We start from the raw sequence: 20,296 nt of genomic DNA, 5'->3' as shown, positions 1-20,296 counted from the left end.
GGGTTAAGGGCTCAAGTCCAGGTTAAAGGTAAAGGGTGTGTCAGTCTTGGAGCAAGTCAGACACTATTGTCAGAGGCAAGAGGATGAGCCAACATAACAGTGACGTTGCATGTTGACTTAACTATTTGGCCTCGCTCTGCCCCCAGGGCAGTTCAGGGAAGCTGGTATTAATCGCTTATAAGGACAGCAGGTGAAAGAGAGGGCACAAACACAATAGTCCACAAACACACATGCACACACGCATTTACATTGCACTTAAAAGGTATACAAGCACCACGCATACTGTCAAGCAACAAAATGCTTCAGTGTGTGTACGACTGGGGTAGGCTACTTATCTCTTTGCAGTCCAACTTAGTCTCCCTATCTATGTTACATACGTCCTCCCCACACTGGATAAACGGGGCATTTGTTTTACCTGAGCAACTCAAACCACAACAGGGTTCAAATAACTGGACCATGAAAACGTTTAATTTAAAATGGGGTTTTCATGACTAAGGTGTGACTGTATGGATTTGAATAGATGTTTTTCTCTCAAACCATGAGCCATGATACAGTGCCTTGCAAAAGGATTCGGCCCACTTGAACTTTGCGACCTTTTGCCAAATTTCAGGCTTCAAACATAAAGATATAAAACTGTATTTTTTTGTGAAGAATCAACAACAAGTGGGACACAATCATGAAGTGGAATGACATTTATTGGATATTTCAAACTTTTTTAACAAATCAAAAACTGAAAAATTGGGCGTGCAAAATTATTCAGCCCCCTTAAGTTAATACTTTGTAGCGCCACCTTTTGCTGCGATTACAGCTGTAAGTCGCTTGGGGTATGTCTCTATCAGTTTTGCACATCGAGAGACTGAAATTTTTTCCCATTCCTCCTTGCAAAACCGCTCGAGCTCAGTGAGGTTGTATGGAGAGCATTTGTGAACAGCAGTTTTCAGTTCTTTCCACAGATTCTCGATTGGATTCAGGTCTGGACTTTGACTTGGCCATTCTAACACCTGGATATGTTTATTTTTGAACCATTCCATTGTAGATTTTGCTTTATGTTTTGGATCATTGTCTTGTTGGAAGACAAATCTCCATCCCAGTCTCAGGTCTTTTGCAGACTCTATCAGGTTTTCTTCCAGAATGGTCCTGTATTTGGCTCCATCCATCTTCCCATCAATTTTAACCATATTCCCTGTCCCTGCTGAAGAAAAGCAGGCCCAAACCATGATGCTGCCACCACCATGTTTGACAGTGGGGATGGTGTGTTCAGGGTGATGAGCTGTGTTGCTTTTACGCCAAACATAACGTCTTGCATTGTTGCCAAAAAGTTAAATTTTGGTTTCATCTGACCAGAGCACCTTCTTCCACATGTTTGGTGTGTCTCCCAGGTGGCTTGTGGCAAACTTTAAACTACACTTTTTATGGATATCTTTAAGAAATGGCTTTCTTCTTGCCACTCTTCCATAAAGGCCAGATTTGTGCAATATACGACTGATTGTTGTCCTATGGACAGAGTCTCCCACCTCAGCTGTAGATCTCTGCAGTTCATCCAGAGTGATCATGGGCCTCTTGGCTGCATCTCTGATCAGTCTTCTCCTTGTATGAGCTGAAAGTTTAGAGGGACGGCCAGGTCTTGGTAGATTTGCAGTGGTCTGATACTCCTTCCATTTCAATATTATCGCTTGCACAGTGCTCCTTGGGATGTTTAAAGCTTGGGAAATCTTTTTGTATCCAAATCCGGCTTTAAACTTCTTCACAACAGTATCTCGGACCTGCCTGGTGTGTTCCTTGTTCTTCATGATGCTCTCTGCGCTTTTAACGGACCTCTGAGACTATCACAGTGCAGGTGCATTTATACGGAGACTTGATTACACACAGGTGGATTGTATTTATCATCATTAGTCATTTAGGTCAACATTGGATCATTCAGAGATCCTCACTGAACTTCTGGAGAGAGTTTGCTGCACTGAAAGTAAAGGGGCTGAATAATTTTGCACGCCCAATTTTTCAGTTTTTGATTTGTTAAAAAAGTTTGAAATATCCAATAAATGTCATTCCACTTCATAATTGTGTCCCACTTGTTGTTGATTCTTCACAAAAAAATACAGTTTTATATCTTTATGTTTGAAGCCTGAAATGTGGCAAAAGGTCGCAAAGTTCAAGGGGGCCGAATACTTTCGCACGGCACTGTACCTGTGTTGAGCATGTAGTATCAGAAGGTACTCTTGTGAAGGACATCAATGTTATGTGCAGTGCACAGTGAACTGTTGATGCTTGTCTGAGTATGACAGAGTTTCTTGTTAACTACTTTTATGGTTTGGGTTCGTGCAACAGTTGAGGGAACAGTGTGTAACAGTTTAGGGAATGTTGGCCGTATCCGAATACCCATACTTGCATCTTAAATAGTAGGCCGAAAATGTTTTGTTTAATAGTATGCAACATTTTGAAAATGTAGTATACTTAAATTGCCCGGGTGTCACACTAATTTCAGCTTAGACAACACCTGAAATGGGGATGGGCTACTGAAATCAACGAATAGTTGGAAACAACGCAATTACGCATTCTCCGTATGTGAAAATATTATGTTTAATTAATAGTATGTGAATTTTCAATAATCAAGTATGGTTTAAATGCCAGGATATTATACTTATATCGTCTCTTCATCTAGTAGAATTCAAGTCTTAGCAGTCATTCTGATCTCTTTCCCAATGATCAGTGCTTTAGTTTATTATGTTGCTGTCCAGCGGTTCTGAATTTGTGATGCAACCGACTGTCCACGTTTTTCTGTGCAATACCCTTTTGATTTGAACATTTGAAAAGTTTTGGTGTATGTACTAGGCAATTTGATTTCATTTATAAACAGTACCAGTCAAAAGTTTGGAGACATCAACTCATTCAAGGGTTTTTCTTTATTTTTACTATTTTCTACATAGTAGAAGTGATGACAGCATTGCATACTCTTGACATTCTCTCAACCAGCTTCACCTGGAATGCTTTTTCAAAAGTCTTCAAGGAGTTCCCACATATGATGAACACTTGTTGGCTGCTTTTCCTTCACTCTGCGGTCCAACTCATCCCAAACCATCTCAATTGGGTTGAGGTCGGGTGATTGTGGAGGCCAGATCATCTGATGCAGCACTCCATCACTCTCCTTCTTGGTCAAATAGCAGCCTGGAGGTGTGTTGGGTCATTGTCCTGATGAAAAACAAATGATAGTCCCACTGAGTGCAAACCAGCTGGGAGGGCGTATCGCGGAAGAATGCTGTGGTAGCCATGCTGGTTAAGTGTGCCTTGAATTCTAAATAAATCACAGACAGTATCACCAGAAAAGCAGACCCACACCATCACACCTCCATGCTTCACGGTGGGAACCACACATGCGGAGATCATCTATTGACAAAAACACAGTGGTTGAAACCAAAAATCTCCAATTTGGAATCATCAGACCAAAGGACAGATTTCCACAGGCCTAATGTCCATTGCTCATGTTTCTTGGCCCAAGCAAGTGTCTTCTTCTTATTGGTGTCCTTTAGTAGTGGTTTCTTTGAAGCAATTGGACCATAAAGGCCTGATTCACGCAGTCTCCTCTGAACAGTTGATGTTGAGATGTGTCTGTACTTGAACTCTGTGAAGCATTTATTTGGGCCACAATTTCTGAGGCTGGTAACTCTAATGATCCTCTGCAGAGGTAACACTGGGTCTTCCTTTCCTGTGGCGTCCTCATGAGAGCCAGTTTCATCATAGCGCTTGATTGTTTTTGTGACTGCACTTGAAGAAACTTTCATGGACTGTCGTTTCTCTTTGCTTATTTGAGCTGTTCTTGCCATAATATGGACTTGGTATTTTACCAAATAGGGATATATTCTGTATACCACCCCTACCTTGACACAACACAACTGATTGGCTCAAACGCATTAAGAAGGAAAGACATTTCTAACAAGGCACACCTGTTTATTGAAATGCATTCCAGGTGAATACCTCATGAAGCTGGTTGAGAGAATGCCAAGAGTGTGCAAAGCTGTCATCTAGGCAAAGTGTGGCTATTTGAAGAATCTCAAATATAAAATGTGTTTAACAATTTCTTGGTTACTACATGATTCCATGTGTTATTTCATAGTTTTGATGTCTTTGTTATTCTACAATGTAGAAAATAGTAAAAATAAAGAAAAATCCTTAGTGTACTTAGCGATCAAATCTGTAGTGAACATTACTCCTTATATGCCTACAAACTAGTACTGCCATAATGCCACACAAATGGCTCTTGCTTGCATGTTATGTTGAGCATAAGAAATGCACCAACAATCCTGATTTCCGAGGACCCTTTACCCTTGAGGTTGCATGTTAAATGTGCAACCAGAGGGGGAAAAAACCCTAGACCACATTTAATCCACACACAGAGACGCGTACAAAGCGCTCCCTCGCCTTCCCTAGCCTTCCATTTGGAAAATCTATCCTCCTGATTCCTGATTACAAACAAAAGCAGGAAGCAAATGTGACTTGGTCAATAAGAAAGTGGTCAGATCAAGTAGATGCTAAGCTACGGGACTGTTTTGCTAGCACAGACTGGAATATGTTCCGGGATTCTTCCAATGGCATTGAGGAGTACACCACATCTGTCATTGGCTACATCAATAAGTGCATCGATGACGTGGTCCCCACAGTGACTAAACGTACACACCCCAACCTGAAGCCATGAATTACAGGACAAATCCGCACTGAGCTAAAGGGTAGAGCTGCCACTTTCAAGGAGCAGGACTCTAACCCGGAAGCTTATAAGAAATCCCGCTATGCCCTCTGACGAACCATCAAACAGGCAAAGCGTCAATACAGGACTAAGATTGAATCGTACTACACCGGCTCAGACCCTCGCCGGATGTGGCAGGGCTTACAAACTATTACAGACTACAAAGGGAAGCACAGCCACGAGCTGCCCAGTGACACGAGCCCACCAGACGAGGTAAATTCATTCTATCCTCGCTTCGAGGCAAGTAACACTGAAGCATGCTTGAGAGCATCTGCTGTTCCGGACGACTGTGTGATTACGTTCTCTGTAGCTGATGTGAGTAAGACATTAAAACAGGTCAACATTCACAAGGCCATTCGGATTACCAGGACGTGTACTCCGAGCATGCGCTGACCAACTGGCAAGTGTCTTCACTGACATGTTCAACCTCTCCCTGTCTGAGTCTGTAATACCAACATGTTTCAACCAGACCATCATAGTCCCTGTGCCCAAGAACACGAAGGTAACCTGCCTAAATGACTACCGACCTATAGGATTCACGCCTGTAGCCATGAAGTGCTTTGAAAGGCTGGTCATGGCTCACAACACCATTATCCCAGAAAACCTAGACCACTCCAAATTGCATACCGCCCCGACAGATCCACAGATGATGCAATCTCTATTACACTCAACACTGCCCTTTCACACCTGGACAAAAGGAACACCTATGTGAGAATGCTATTCATTGAATACAGCTCAGCGTTTAATACCATAGTGCCCTCAAAGCTCATCACTAAGCTAAGGACCCTGGGACTAAACACCTCCCTCTGCAACTGGATCCTGGACTTCCTAACCGGCCGCTCCCAGGTGGTAAGGGAAGGGGACAACACATCCGCCACACTGATCCTCAACAAGGGGGCCCCTCAGGGGTGCGTGCTCAGTCCCTTCCTGTACTCCCTGTTCACTCATGACTGCATGGCCAGGCAAGACTCCAACACCATAATCAAGTTTTCCGATGACACAACAGATCACCAACTACGATGAGACAGCCTATAGGGAGGAGGTCAGAGACCTGGCCGTGTGGTGTCAGGACAACAACCTCTCCCTCAATGTGATCAAGACAAAGGAGATGATTGTGGACTACACGCCCCCATTCTCATCGACAGGGATGTAGTGGAGCAGGTTGAGAGCTTCAAGTTCCTTGGTGTCCACATCACCAACAAACTATCATGGTCCAAACACACTAAGACAGTTGTGAAGAGGGCACGACAGCCTATTCCCCCTCAGGAGAATGAAAAGATTTGGCATGTGTCCTCAGATCCTCAAAAGGTTCTACAGCTGCACCATCGAGAGCATCCTGACTGGTTGCATCACTGCCTGGTATGGCAACTGCTCGGCCTCCGACCGCAAGGTACTACAGAGGGTACATCACTGGCGCCAAGCTTCCCGCCATCCAGGACCTCTATACTTTGCGGTGTCAGAGGAAGGCCATAAAAATAGACTCCAGCCACCCGAGTCATATACTGTTCTCTCTGCTATCGCAAGGCAAGCGGTACCGGACCGCCAAGTCTAGGTCCAAGAGGCTTCTAAACAGCTTCTACCCCCAAGCCAGAAGACTCCTGAACAGCTAATCAAAGGGCTACCCAGACCCCTTTTTACGCTGCTGCTACTCTCTGTTTATTATATATGTATGGTCACTTTAAGTCCACATATTACCTCAATTACCTCGACTAACCGGTGCCCCCGCACATTGACTCTGTACTGGTACCGTCTGTATATATTGCTATTGTTATTTTACTGCTCCTGTTTAAATATTAGTAAATTATTATTATTTTTACTTCCCTATTTTTACTTAACATGTTTTTCTTCTCAACTTCTTAAAGCATTGTTGGTTAAGGGCTTGTAAGTCAGCATTTCACTGTAAGGTCTACTACACCTGTTGTATTCGGCGCATATGAAAAATAACATTTGAGTTGAGATATTACCATGTTAGATATACCGTGCCTTCGGAAAGTATTCAGACCCCTTCACTTTTTTCCACATTTTGGTACATTACAGCCTTATTATAAAATGGATTAAAACAAAAGAAATCTTAGCAATCTGCACACAATACCCAATAATGACAAAGCAAAAACAGGTTTTTAGATTAGTTGTTTGCAAATGTATTAAAAAATTTAAAAAATTAAAAAGAAATTCCTTATCTACATAAGTATTCAGACTCTTTGCTATTAAACTGAAATTGAGCTTGGGTGCATCCTGTTTCCATTGATCATCTTTGAGATGTGTCTACAACTGGATTGGAGTCCACCTGTGGTAAATTCAATTGATTGGAGATGATTTGGAAAGGCCTGTCCATATAAGGTCCCACAGTTGACATGTCAGAGCAAAAACCAAGCCATGAAGTCAAAGGAATTGTCCGTAAAGCTCAGACAGGATTGTGTTGAGGCACATATCTGGGGTACCAAAACATGCATGCAGCATTGAAGGTCCCCAAGAACACAGTGGCCTACATCATTATAAAAATGGAAGAAGTCTGGAACCACCAAGACTCTTCCTAGAGCTGGCCACCCAGCCAAACTGAGCAATTGGGGGAGAAGGGCCTTGGTAAGGTAGGTGACCAAGAACCTGATGGTCACTCAGACAGAGCTCTAGAGTTCATCTGTGGAGATGGGAGAAACCTCCAGAAGGACAACCATCTCTGCAGCACTCCACCAATCTGGCCTTTATGGTAGAGTGGCCAGACGGAAGCCACTCCTCAGTAAAAGTACACGACAGCCCGCTTGGAGTTTCCCAAAAGGCACCTAAAGACTCTCAATACTATGAGAAACAAGATTCTCTGGTCTGATGAAACCAAGATGGAACTCTTTTACATGAATGCTAAGCGTCACATCTGGAGGAAACAGCATCATGCAGCATCATGCTATGGGGATGTTTTTCAGCGGCAGGGACTGGGAGACTAGTCAGGATCGAGGCAAAGATTAATTGAGAAAAGTACAGAGAGATCTATGATGAAAACCTGCTCCAGAGTGCTCAGGACCTCAGACTGGGGTGAAGGTTCACCTTCCAACAGGAAAACAACCCTAAGCACACAGCCAAGACAACGCAGGAGAGGCTTTGAGACAAGTCTCTGAATGTCATTGAGTGGCCCAGCAAGAACCCGGACTTTGAATAATTATGTAAATGTGCTGTTTACGTGGTTTAAATATAAATTAGCAAGTATTTCTAAAAACCTCTTTTCGATTTTTATGTGGAATTGATAAGGTAAAAAAACGATTTAATCCATTTTAGGTTGTAACGGAACAAAATGTTGAAAAAGTCAAGGGGTCTGAATACTTTCCGAATGCACTGAATCTAATTATTTAGGAAGGAAACGGGTCCATTTGGGATTGGGCATAAAATCACCTAGCATTCAGCAGTTCTGAATTTGTGATGCAACCGACTGTCCACGTTTTTCTGTGCAATACCCTTTTGATTTGAACATTTGAAAAGTTTTGGTGTATGTACTAGGCAATTTGATTTCATTTATAAACAGTACCAGTGTGACATGGATTTCTCCAAACTCTATGTAAGGGGCTTTACAGTGAGAGCATGTCCACCTCTTTCCTTCCTGCTTCGTACAATTTGTTCCATGTCAGGCTGAAAGCTCACAAGCCCTGACCTCCTAGCTTTCACTCCACACCTGTCTGGTAAGGCCCGCTAAAGCCATGACCCCGGTGTTATCTCCCGTAATTAAAGCAGGTGATTGCAGGTCTAATGAGTGATAAGGGGGTTGTTAAAAACAGCTGCTATGCCCGAGTGGCAAAGAAAGAGGAAAGAGTGGAGATTCCATGGTAAGGCCATATGGATAAAGGGATAGTGGCAGTTAGTGTGTACACGTATGTGTGTGTGCGCCCGTGTCCAAAAGGTAAAAACCAAAAGAGCTAGATCATCTGTCACCAGCTTGGCATGATGGTATCCACCTGGCTGTGACATATTTGACATGTCCCGTGTTCATGTGCTGCATGGGAACACGTGTGAGGTGAGAGGGATTGGCAGTGCCATCATGAGTGTGTGAAGACTGTTTGTGCCCTTGGGATAATTCCAAAGAGGGGTGGTCCATTTAACACACTTAAAGGGATATTTCGTTTTTTTTTAGCATGTCAGACCTCATTTTCCACTTACTTTTAGTGTTGAAGCATCTTCCAGACAGTTGTTTTAGTCAGAGTTCCATTCATGAGATGTCTTAGTTGTTTGCTCGAGCCATACAGTGTATTGGTCAGACTCGCAAGCATAAAAGTGTATACCTCGAACTGTGTTTACTTCCTGTATTTCCCTTGTCTTGGAACGCATGTCTCGCATAGCCACAACTCCAAATTTCACAGAACCTGGTTCTCGAGGCTAGTGCAGTGCAAACGCGGCTTTCAAGCCGGACAGCTACGAGCCTGAAGAGGATGCATACTTTGCAGAACCATATTTATAATTTATGAGCCAGAATATACTGACGATGAGTTTTGACAGAAGCAAAGACAGCACGGGTGAAATAGCAACAGGTGATCTGGCAGACCAGCAACAGGGCCCAGTTAACTAGGGGTATAAATGTGAAAAATCTGAGAAAAATGCAAGGCAATGCCGACTGAAATTTAGTGTCTGGGCTGTGCCGAAGGAACTTGATAATGCCAACACTTGAAGAACTACATTTGTTTGCCGAAGACACTGAGGATGTCGGTCACAGCACAACAGTCTATGTGACAGATCATTCAGATTCCCCAGCACTTATCCACCCAGGAGTAATTGAAAAAAAAATTCCATGTCAATAAGATCAGCTGAAATAAAGTTTGCATATTCAGCGGGACCAAATGGGAAGCTGTCCATAGAGTAAGCAAACGTTTGAAATTGAAGTTATCAATAGTGTATACATATCAATTTGAATATGTTATCGGTTTCCTATAATGATATATTTCCATGTTCCATAGTCAATATCATCTTGTTGCGTATCGCATTGTGATGGAATGGGCACTCACGGCAGACAAAAAGGTAACAGACAAGTAATGCCATCCTGCGTCGTTGAGGCCATCCATAGAAAGTATCCTTCCCCCTTCAAGAGGATACGTTGGATTCAAGGATTCTAAGCACGTGCACCTGCTTCTCTGAACCACTTGGTTCTCAAGAATGTCCAGTATAAAGACTGAACACGTAATGACACTAAAGTTTTATTACACAACCTGTCTATGGCTATGACCAATGTAAATACAAGCTGTTTAACTAGCCATGAGTATGTGAACAACATAAAGTGACTTGTTCTTCAACACAAACATGTTCCCAAATAAAAGACAACACTGCAAGTATGTGTTGTAGACAATCAAATTTGTAATGAAGGTTATAAAAGTAAACACACATACAACTAATCGAAAAATACACTTGACTAAGTAAATGGACATGTAAACATGTTCTACACGACTACTTTAGCAGTCCAACAACCTATGTAGCTTCTACTTTGACATCTAGGCTACACATATCCTTGTCCTAGCTAGTGACATCTATCCGTATCCTTATTCCTGTCGGAGCCAGTAAACCCCTTGTTTTCCTTATCTGTATTTCCGTATGTGTAGCCACGCACTATGTTGACAAGTGAGAGATGACACGCCTGCTCCGGAGCGGAAACAACGCTGGCAACTTACTTTGGCCGAAGTATCTAGTCTGTTTTTTTTCAAAAGCACAATTGCGGATGTTTGGAGAGAAAAAAACAATATCTTTCAACAGCCCCCCCCCCCCCCCCAAAAAAAAACATAATCGTCATTAGAATGTTATGTGGAGACGTTTTGAAGCACGTTTTTGGGTGAGTCTGGCCACTACCACGATATGGGTCCTGCAAGCAACTAAGCCAGCCAAAGAAATCTCAGGAATGGAACGTTGGCCAAAACAACTGTCTGGAGGATGCTTCAACACTAAAAGTAGAAAATAAGGTCCATGGTGTTTTTAGTCTTTTGTGTCCAACAATGAAAATGATGTAAAAATAAATAAATAGTCACCACCCCCTTTCAAAATGTTCACCTTGTTGCCTGAAATAAAAAACGGATTCAAATCAGACTTTTTCCGGCTATATTTACACACAGTAAACACACAATATCCAAGTAAAATAAAAAAATATGTAACTCTGAAAATGAATTACAAGTAAAACAGTAAAATACCCTATTTGGATAAGTGAACACCCCCCTGAGTAAATACTTAGTGGGATCACCTTTTGCTTGAATTATAGCCAATAGTCTCTTTGAATATGTCTCTAATAACTTTGCACCCCTAGAGCGTGCAATATTTGCCCATTCTTCCTTACAGAATTGTTCAAGCTCAGTCAAATTGCATGGTGACTGCACTCTTCCAAGTCATTCCATAGATTCACGATGGGATTTAGGTCAGGGCTCTGACTAGGCCACTCAAGGACATTCACCTTGTCCTTCAGCCACTGTAAGGTTGCTTTTGGCGGTTTGCTCTGGGGTCATTGTCATGTTGAAACGTGAACCATCTTCCCATTTTCAACTTCCTGGTAGTGGGCTGCAGGTTATAAATATAAAGTTTATTTGGAAAGTAAGAAATATATATATTTTTAAAAGCATTCGTGATTTGCGTAAATGTAATATACTAACTATTACTCTTGAATAAAAATATGAAATGGTATTACATTTGGTGAAGAGCACATTATGGCTTGTTTAGGACTCGAAACTCAAAGTTTAAGACTTGAGACTTGAGTTGAGACTTGTCGGTCTTGACTTGGGACTTGACTTGGGACTTGAGTGCTAAGACTTGAGACTAACTTGGAATTTGTAAAACAACGACTTGGTCTGCCAACAGGTGTCTACTAGTTACAGAAAAAAATCACTATCACACCCATGTGTACACTCATGCGGGCTACTATGATTACAGCCACACTCAAATAGACTTGAACTCTCAAACACACACAGTCAAACATGATCATAATTGTACTCATTCCACTTGAACATGTGAGAAAACAAGATTTGTGAGAGCTATATTTCTATCTGCCCTTGCTCTGCCTCGTTATTTTTGGGAGTGTTTCCCAAATGTTGAGCAAGCAAATGCTAGCCTAATCTTGCTAATGACATCATTTCCCCTCTGTTGTTTACAATGTACAACTCTCCATCTTTCGAATGTTCCCAATTGGCTAAAGACTTGGCTGCTTGTTTGCGGAACCAGAGAATACAGTTGAAGTCGGAAGTTTACATACACCTTAGCCAAATACATTTAAACTCCGTTTTTCACAATTCCTGACATTTAATCCTAGTAAAAATTGTCTTAGGTCAGTTAGGATCATCACTTCATTTTACGAATGTGAAATATCATAATAATAGTAGAGAGAATGATTTATTTAAGCTTTTATTTCTTTCATCACATTCCCAGTGGGTCAGAAGTTTACATACACTCAATTAGTATTTGGTAGCATTGCCTTTAAATTGTTTAACTTGGGTCAAACCTTTCGGGTAGCCTTCCACAAGCTTCCCACAATAAGTTGGGTGAATTTTGGCCCATTTCCTCCTGACAGAGCTGGTGTAACTGAGTCAGGTTTGTAGGCATCCTTGCTCGCACACGCTTTTTCAATTCTGCCCAAACATTTTCTATAGGATTGAGGTCAGTGCTTTGTGATGGCCACTCCAATACCTTGACTTTGTTGTCCTTAAGCCATTTTGCCACAACTTTGGGAGTATGCTTGGGGTCATTGTCCATTTGGAAGACCCATTTGCGACCAAGCATTAACTTCCTGACTGATGTCTTGAGATGTTGCTTCAATATGTCCACCTAATTTTCCTGCCTCATGATGCCATCTATTTTGTGAAGTGCACCAGTCCCTCCTGCAGCAAAGCACCCCCACAACATGATGCTGTCACCCCCGTGCGTCATGGTTGGGATGGTGTTCTTTGGCTTGCAAGCTTCCCCCTTTTTCTTACAAACATAACAATGGTCATTATGGCCAAACAGTTCTATTTTTGTTTCATCAGACCAGAGGACATTTCTCCAAAAAGTATGATCTTTGTCCCCATGTGCAGTTGCAAACCGTTGTCTGGCTTTTTTATGGCGGTTTTGGAGCAGTGGCTTTTCCTTGCTGAGCGGCATTTCAGGTTATGTTGATATAGGACTAGTTTTACTGTGGATATAGATACTTTTGTACCTGTTTCCTCCAGCATCTTCACACGGTCCTTTGCAGTTGTTCTGGAATTGATTTGCACTTTTTGTACCAAAGTACGTTCATCTCTAGGAGACAGAATGCTTCTCTAACTTGAGCGGTATGACGGCTGTGTGGTCCCATGGTGTTTATACTTGCGTACTATTGTTTGTACAGATGAACGTGATACCCTCAGGCGTTTGGAAATTGCTCCCAAGGATGAACCAGACTTGTGGAGGTCTACCATTTGTTTTCTGAGGTCTTGGCTGATTTCTTTTGATTTTCCCATGTCAAGCAAAGAGGCACTGAGTTTGAAGGTAGGCCTTGAAATACACCCACAGTTAAACCTCCAATTGACTCAAATTATGTCAATTAGACAATCAGAAGCTTCTAAAGCCATGACATCATTTTCTGGAATTTTCCAAGCTGTTTAAAGGCACAGTCAACTTACTGTATGTAAACTTCTGACCCACTGGAATGTGAATTATAAGTGAAATAATCTGTCTGTAAACAATTGTTGGAAAAATTACTTGTGTCATGCACAAAGTAGATGTTCTAACCGACTTGCCAAACTATAGTTTGTTAACAATACATTTATGGTTGTTGAAAAACAAGTTTTAATGACTGCAACCTAAGTGTATATAAACTTCCGACTTCAACTGTAACTATTACCAGCTAGCCTAATTCCAATCCGATTTCAAACATGTTACCACATCAAAAGGAAGTAGCATGTTTTTTTTAACTGGTAGAATTAGTGAGATGTATGCTATTCAATGGCGTATGTCCATTTACAACAAACCAATCACCCCAGAAACTGTGCTGTTGTGCCATGGCCTGATCTTAATCTGGAGTCAATAAGAGGGCAAACAAACACACACACACTTCAGTGCATTGAATCACTACATAAGGCGGCAACCTAAAATACACCCCCTCCTGTGTGTGTGTGTGTGTGTGTGTGTGTGTGTGTGTGTGTGTGTGTGTGTGTGTGTGTGTGTGTGTGTGTGTGTGTGTGTGTGTATGTGTGTGTGTTTCAGTGTGCCTATGTTCCTGATCAACTGTAGCCTACGCAAGCATGAGTAGTATGTCAAGTATGCTTGGAATAAATCCCTGTCACTGAGCAGCTTTCTAAGATGGATCGATGGGAATCTTGGGAACACACAGACACACACGCTGACTAGTCCACACGCATATGCGTTACATAGCAGCACATTAACACAGACAAGGAAATACACTGCCCACCTGAACTACAGGCCCCACGCTACATCCTCTCTGACACATGTATGACAGACTGTTGGTGAAACATCATGTCTGCAAGCTCATTTTAGCTTTCTTTGCAATAACGGAGTGAATAGCACACAGACATACTTGTGATTTCTAGAAGAATGTAGATTAGACATGCAAACATAACTACATAAACAGACCCATGCCAGACACACAAACTTCAGCTGCTTCAACTCCCAAATCCTATAAAACTGACACAATCTCTCTCTTTCTCTCGTGAACTAGACCCCAGGGTCTGACTGGCCTTTCCGTTCCAGGCATGCTCACATGGGGATCACGTCCATGTAACTGGCCCTGTAATTGTCTTCATTAGGCTGACCTCCTAGAGTCAGGAGTGGAACGGGGCCCATCCACACCAATGAGGATCATTATCTTTGGGTGTCCTAAGCCCTCGCTCTCAAGAATGACCACTTTCACAGCCTCCACCGTGGTCAGTGACACATATCTTCCCAAGATGTCTGAAAGGGGTTGTGCCTTGAAATAATTCCAATAATTAGAAGAGCTAGCAGCCAGGGCTTACTGATACAATGGTATCAGTAACGTTTGGGGTGAGCTTTCCAACATCTCCACCAGGCCATTCAAAATGTGCAATGGTGGTACAAAATGGCTGCTCAATTTGGAGTTGGTTGCGTCACAATATAGAGCGCCTCTACACCCGACATGAAAAGTTAGCATTGTTGCACAAAATGGGTGCCATGTAACATTGAAGTGGGTGCCACTAAAGGTTGAAGCGAAGCAAGTGTAAAGGAGAGCGACTTCAATCATCTATCACCATCATTATATGAAATGTATTAAAATTGGTGATGCCGCCCCTGCCAACAAACACTCAGTGTTTTTATTGAAGACCATGGTGGCTGCAGCTCTGTATATTGCTGCAGGATCCTTAGTGCTCCGCCTAACATGCTGACCAAACCGCTCACGCACGTGTGTCTGCGTACGCATGTTGATTTTGTACCTCCACACCAGACACGATCAGGACACGCAGGTTGAAATATCAATACAAACTCTGAACCAATTATATTAATTTGGGGACAGCATTAAAAGCATTAAACATTTATGGCAATTTAGCTAGCTATATCCTGGGATATAAAAATTGGGTTGTTATTTTACCTGAAATGCGCAAGATCACACACAAGCTGTGTGAAAGTATTCTAGGCAGTTTAGGATGGAAACACTGTTGAGCTATGGTCCATACACACAAAAGCCAGATTCCTGTTTTCAGAGGAGAACCAGATGTGTAATAAATTGAAGTAGGATGTGTGTGTGTGTTCGTGTGTGCGTGCGTGCGTGTGTGTGTGTGTGATGAAGTAAATTGAAATGAGTTTCTGTAATACTAATGTGATGTTATAAAGAACTGAACTGCGTTCAATGTTAAAACACGTAAGAGTTATTTTGAGTGCAACAGTTACGGGTGGTCGCATGGCTGTTTAGTTACAAAAACACTGTACAGCCCACATGCTTGTTGATCATTGAGATAGCGTTGAGATACGCTGTTTCAAGTGTGTATGTGTGTGTGGCTGCAGTAGTCTCTTTCAAAGTAACCAGGACATTCACCTAAAGCCACAGGCCCAAGCAAAAATGCTCTGCATCAGTGGTGACCCGTCATTCAGGGCAGTTTTGCCTCTCTTGCATGTTATTTTGGAATTAATGCGTGTCACATATCAGTTTGCAAACTAACAATGTAAACAAAAATATATTTAGTTATAAAGCCGCATAGAAACATGGTCTATATTTTGCTTTATTGAGTAAGGCAGCTCCAAAATGCAGGTGTTTCAGCCTAGCTCAGTGCTTTATGTGGTGGAGGGGCAGCCAGAGGAAAATACAGAGCGTAGGGGTTGGTAATGTTCTCTAGTTGTGCCATGATTGGCTCAGTGCTCAGTCACTCATGGGGGACTGCGTCACTGCAAAATCTACAGGGAGAGCTTGAAAGTTCAAGCCCCCTTGGGTGCTGACATATATTTACATTATAAGTGCCCATCCAAGAAGGCTCAAGATCATTGGCCACGGATAAAATTACGTCAAATCACGTTATATCTACCATAGCTTTGATCGGACTGATCATGTCAACATCATACTTTCAAAATATTAGCTAGCAAGCTAGACAAGCAGTCATCGTCATGAATCACATCAACAATCTACTGGCAAATCCTTTTCAATCCTTGTTATATGAAGAGAAATTATAGATAAAACGTATCAGTGCTCATCGGCCAATGGGATATAAACATTACACAACAAGTTGGAAATTGCTAATTCAACAATAAGTGGTTTGGAAGGAATCAGTGTCTAACTGCAAGCGTTGCAAAGCAATTCCTATTTTGCTTCCCCTGCCTGCTATTCGGTGGAGAGGGCGTGTGGTTCAAGTCTTGTTTTAAGGGTCTCTTTTCAATGCTTAAAAGGATAAACAATTCACATGCAACACCATTGGCCAGAAAAGGTTGAAGATATTGGCCGACTTCTGCTGCATTCAAAACAACTGGAAACTTGTAACTCAGACATCTCAGACTTCAGTGAGTTCAAGACAACTGGGAACTTTTTAAAAAACAAGTTCCGACTGGGAAAATATGTTTTGAACGGTCATCCAACTCAGAATTCCAAGTCGGGAACTCTGGGCTCTTTCTAGAGATCCGAGCTGAAGATCACTGATGTAATGATTCAACCTTGTTTTGAGTACAAAAATGTATTGTATGCTTCTCCATAAATTCTGTAATATGCCAGGGAGATATGAATAATGTAGCTAAGAAAGTATTACTAAGTGTATGTTGTGTAGTAAACTAGCCCATATGCCTCACGCTAATAATTTAGCCCCTTTACCCTACTGTTCTGAAATGGTGGTGCACATGCAGCCTACAGCCTGTTTTGGAGAAATGTCATCATCGAATATATTAATTGTCTGCTTATATGCCCCCTTTATTTATCCTACGGTTCTGACTCGGTGTACAGGGATAATACTGTAAGAAATAACCATTTCTGAATTCTGTTGCTGTACATTTAGTTATTTGTACATCTCAATTGTCAGTAGAAACCCCATTTGTTGAAAAGAAAGCTCTGCTGAAAGAAAGCTCTCCTGTAGAGACAGCTTTATGTAGGCTCTAACAGTTTGTGGGCACCATTTGTCACTGTTATAGTGCAATTCATGTATTGTTTAGTGTTGTATTGTGTAATGGCTTAGCTGGCAAGCAGCTAAAACTTTTTTGCCCGACCAAGATTGACATGCTCTGCATAATGCAATACTAATTAACATATAACAATGTTACAATGTGTCTTTATAACATTATGTAGTGGTGGACGATGTCACTGGGGAGGGGGGGATTCGACAATACTATGAGGCTTACCTTAAATTGAAAAGGATGAATCTCGTTGAGCGAGTGTCTTCTTAGCTTATTGGTTAAAGTCTTCAACATCCTGAACTTTTACGGATATGGCTTATCTATCTTCACTTAGCTATTTTTGTTGCTGGTGAAGCCATGCAACAACTACTTTGAAATGTACAGCAGTTTGCACATTAAAAGGCACAGACTTACTAAAGCAAACAGTAACACACATTCACACACACACACACACACACACAGTCACTCACTCACTCATTCACACACGCACACACACACAATGATGACAAACTCAACTTTTGTTGAAGAGAATAACCAGCCCCCAATACCATAGTTTGTGCAGGTAAATATCTTGACATAATAGCGGTCGAAATCCGTTATGTGACAGGCTTGATTAAGACCAATTTGAACTAAAACCGACTTCGTTATTGTGCGTTCATTTAGTTTGCTAGCGACGTAGCCAGTCCTGGTAGCTTGTTTCCCAGGTCCCAAATTAATAAACCATAATAGTTTCGACTTTCTCCTCCTCGGCTTTGAAAAAAATAATTGTAGGAATAGCGCGCGAGCTATGTCGTCCACTTTCCCTCAACTTGCTCACGTTCAGACACGCGCGCGCGCGCACACACACACACACACACACACACACACACAGCCGAATGCGTACGTGTACACGTGTACACACACACACACACACAGCCACAGCCGAATCTACATGCTCTCCTACCAGAACATATTCCAGTTCTCTCGTTCATAGATCCGGATTTTTCATTGGCTACTCCACCGAGTGATGTCATTTTTTTCTCAAGAAGGAGAGGGTGGCTGCCTGTTTCTTAAAGCAATATCTTGTTTACTTTGACCGATATCAACCGTGTATGTCAATATACGTTCTTTATAAGCATTAAGAATGTAATATATTTCTGCCAATTTTCGTCTATTGGAGAATCATAGAGTTACTTAGATCTGGGAACTCATCAGGATGATGCCGTTCAGGGGCATCATTTATAAACCATGCATATGTACAAAATATACCCCAAAATGTTCTTGCTCCAGTTTTCACGCAAAAGTTTGCATTTATACAAATTTAACTTGATGTGAGAATGTGGTCAGCTTCACTCAAACTTTAGACCATGCACGTCTGCTAGTGGTTGAAATATTGTATTGCAAGCTGGCAAGTAAGTATTTTGTGTAAATCGTGGATATGATGACAAGTTTATTCATAAAAAAATACAACTAGAAACACTAACAATATCAAAAGTATGGACACACTCATTCAAGAGTTTTTCTTTATTTTTTTACTATTTTCTACATTGTAGAATAATAGTGAAGACATCAAAACTATGAAATGACAAATATGGAATCATGTAGTAACCAAAAAATTGTTAAACAAATCCAAAAATATTTTATATTTGAGATTCTTCAAATAACCACACTTTGCCTTGATGACAGCTTTGCACACTCTTGCATATTAAAATAAAACAACTGATACATCACATTTACATACGTTTTCAGACCCTTTACTCAGTACTTTGTTGAAGCACCTTTGGCAGCAATTACAGCCTGAAGTTTTCTTGGGTTTGACTCTACAAGCTTGGTACACTTGTATTTAGGGAGCTTCTCTGCAGATCTTCACAAGCTATGTCAGGTTGGATGGGGAGCATCGCTGCACAGCTATTTACCAATCTCTCCAGAGATGTTCGATCGGGTTCAAGTCCGGGCTCTGGCTGGGCCACTCAAGGACATTCAGACTTGTCCCAAAGCCACTCCTGTGTTGTTTTGGTTGTCTGCTGAGGGTTTTGTCCTGTTAGAAGGTGAACCTTCACCCCAGTCTGAGGTCCTGAGTGCTCTGGAGCAGGTTTTCATCAAGGATGTCTCTGTACTTTTCTCTGTTCATATTTTCCTCGGTCCTGACAAGTCTGCCAGTCCCTGCGACTGAAAAACATCCCCACAGCAAGATGCTGCCAACACCATGCTTCACAATAGGGATGGTGCCAGGTTTCCTCCAGATTTGACGCTTACCATTCAGGCCGAAGAGTTCAATCTGTGTTTCATCAGACAAGAGAATCTTGTTTCTCATGGTCTGAGAGTCCTTTGGGTGCCCTTTGGCAACTCCAAGCGGGCTGTCATGTGCCTTTTACTGAGGAGTGGCTTCCGTAAGGCCACTCTACCATAAAGGTATGAATGGTGGAGTGCTGCAGAGATGGTTGTCCTTCTGGAAGTTTCTCCCATCTCCACAGAGGGATTCTAGAGCTCTGTCAGAGTGACCATCGGGTTCTTGGTCACCTCTATGACCAACGCCCTTCAGCCCAGATTGCTCAGTTTGGCCGGGCGGCCAGCTCTAGGAAGAGTCTTGGTGGTTCTAAAGTTCTTCCATTTAAGAATGATGGAGGCCACTGTGTTTTTGGGGACTTTCAATGCTGCAGACATTTTTTAGTACCCTTCCCAGATCTGTGCCTCGACAAAATCCTGTCACGGAGCTCTACGGACAATTCCTTTGACCTCATGGCTTGGTTTTTGCTCTGACATGCACTGTCAGCAGTGGGACCTTGTATAGACAGGTGTGTGCCTTTCCAAATAATGTCCAATCAATTGAATCTACCACAGGTGGACTCCAATCAAGTTGTAGAAACATCTCAAGGATGATCAATGGAAATAGGATGCACTTGAGCTCAATTTCGAGTCTCATAGCAAAGGGTCTGAATACTTAAGTAAATAAAGTATTTGTTTTTTATTTTTAATAAATTTTCAAACAGTTCTAAAAACTTGTTTTCACTTTGTAATTATGGGGTATTGTGTGTAGATTGAATCCATTTTAGAATAAGGCTGTAA

General features: G+C 41.9%; 1 protein-coding gene across 2 annotated transcripts in view; it reads right to left on the bottom strand.

Moving 5' to 3' along the window:
- The window catches only part of LOC139383392 (uncharacterized), a 54,223-nt gene extending 36,012 nt beyond the window's left edge, over positions 1-18,211 (bottom strand). For both annotated transcript variants that reach the window (XR_011628731.1, XM_071127917.1), the window contains exon 1: positions 17,477-18,211. Coding sequence is in view for 1 of the 2 variants with exons in the window: in XM_071127917.1 (XP_070984018.1) it covers positions 17,477-17,545 (69 nt within the window). In the remaining variant the exon portion in view is untranslated. The remainder of the gene's footprint in view (positions 1-17,476) is intronic.
- Between the last annotated feature and the right edge of the window lie 2,085 nt (positions 18,212-20,296).

The sequence above is a fragment of the Oncorhynchus clarkii genome, chromosome 25, assembly GCF_045791955.1.
Source record: "Oncorhynchus clarkii lewisi isolate Uvic-CL-2024 chromosome 25, UVic_Ocla_1.0, whole genome shotgun sequence".
NCBI classification, from domain to species: Eukaryota; Metazoa; Chordata; class Actinopteri; order Salmoniformes; family Salmonidae; genus Oncorhynchus; species Oncorhynchus clarkii.
Note: the sequence above shows the minus strand (reverse complement) of the source record. Positions and strands in the feature narration are given on the sequence as shown.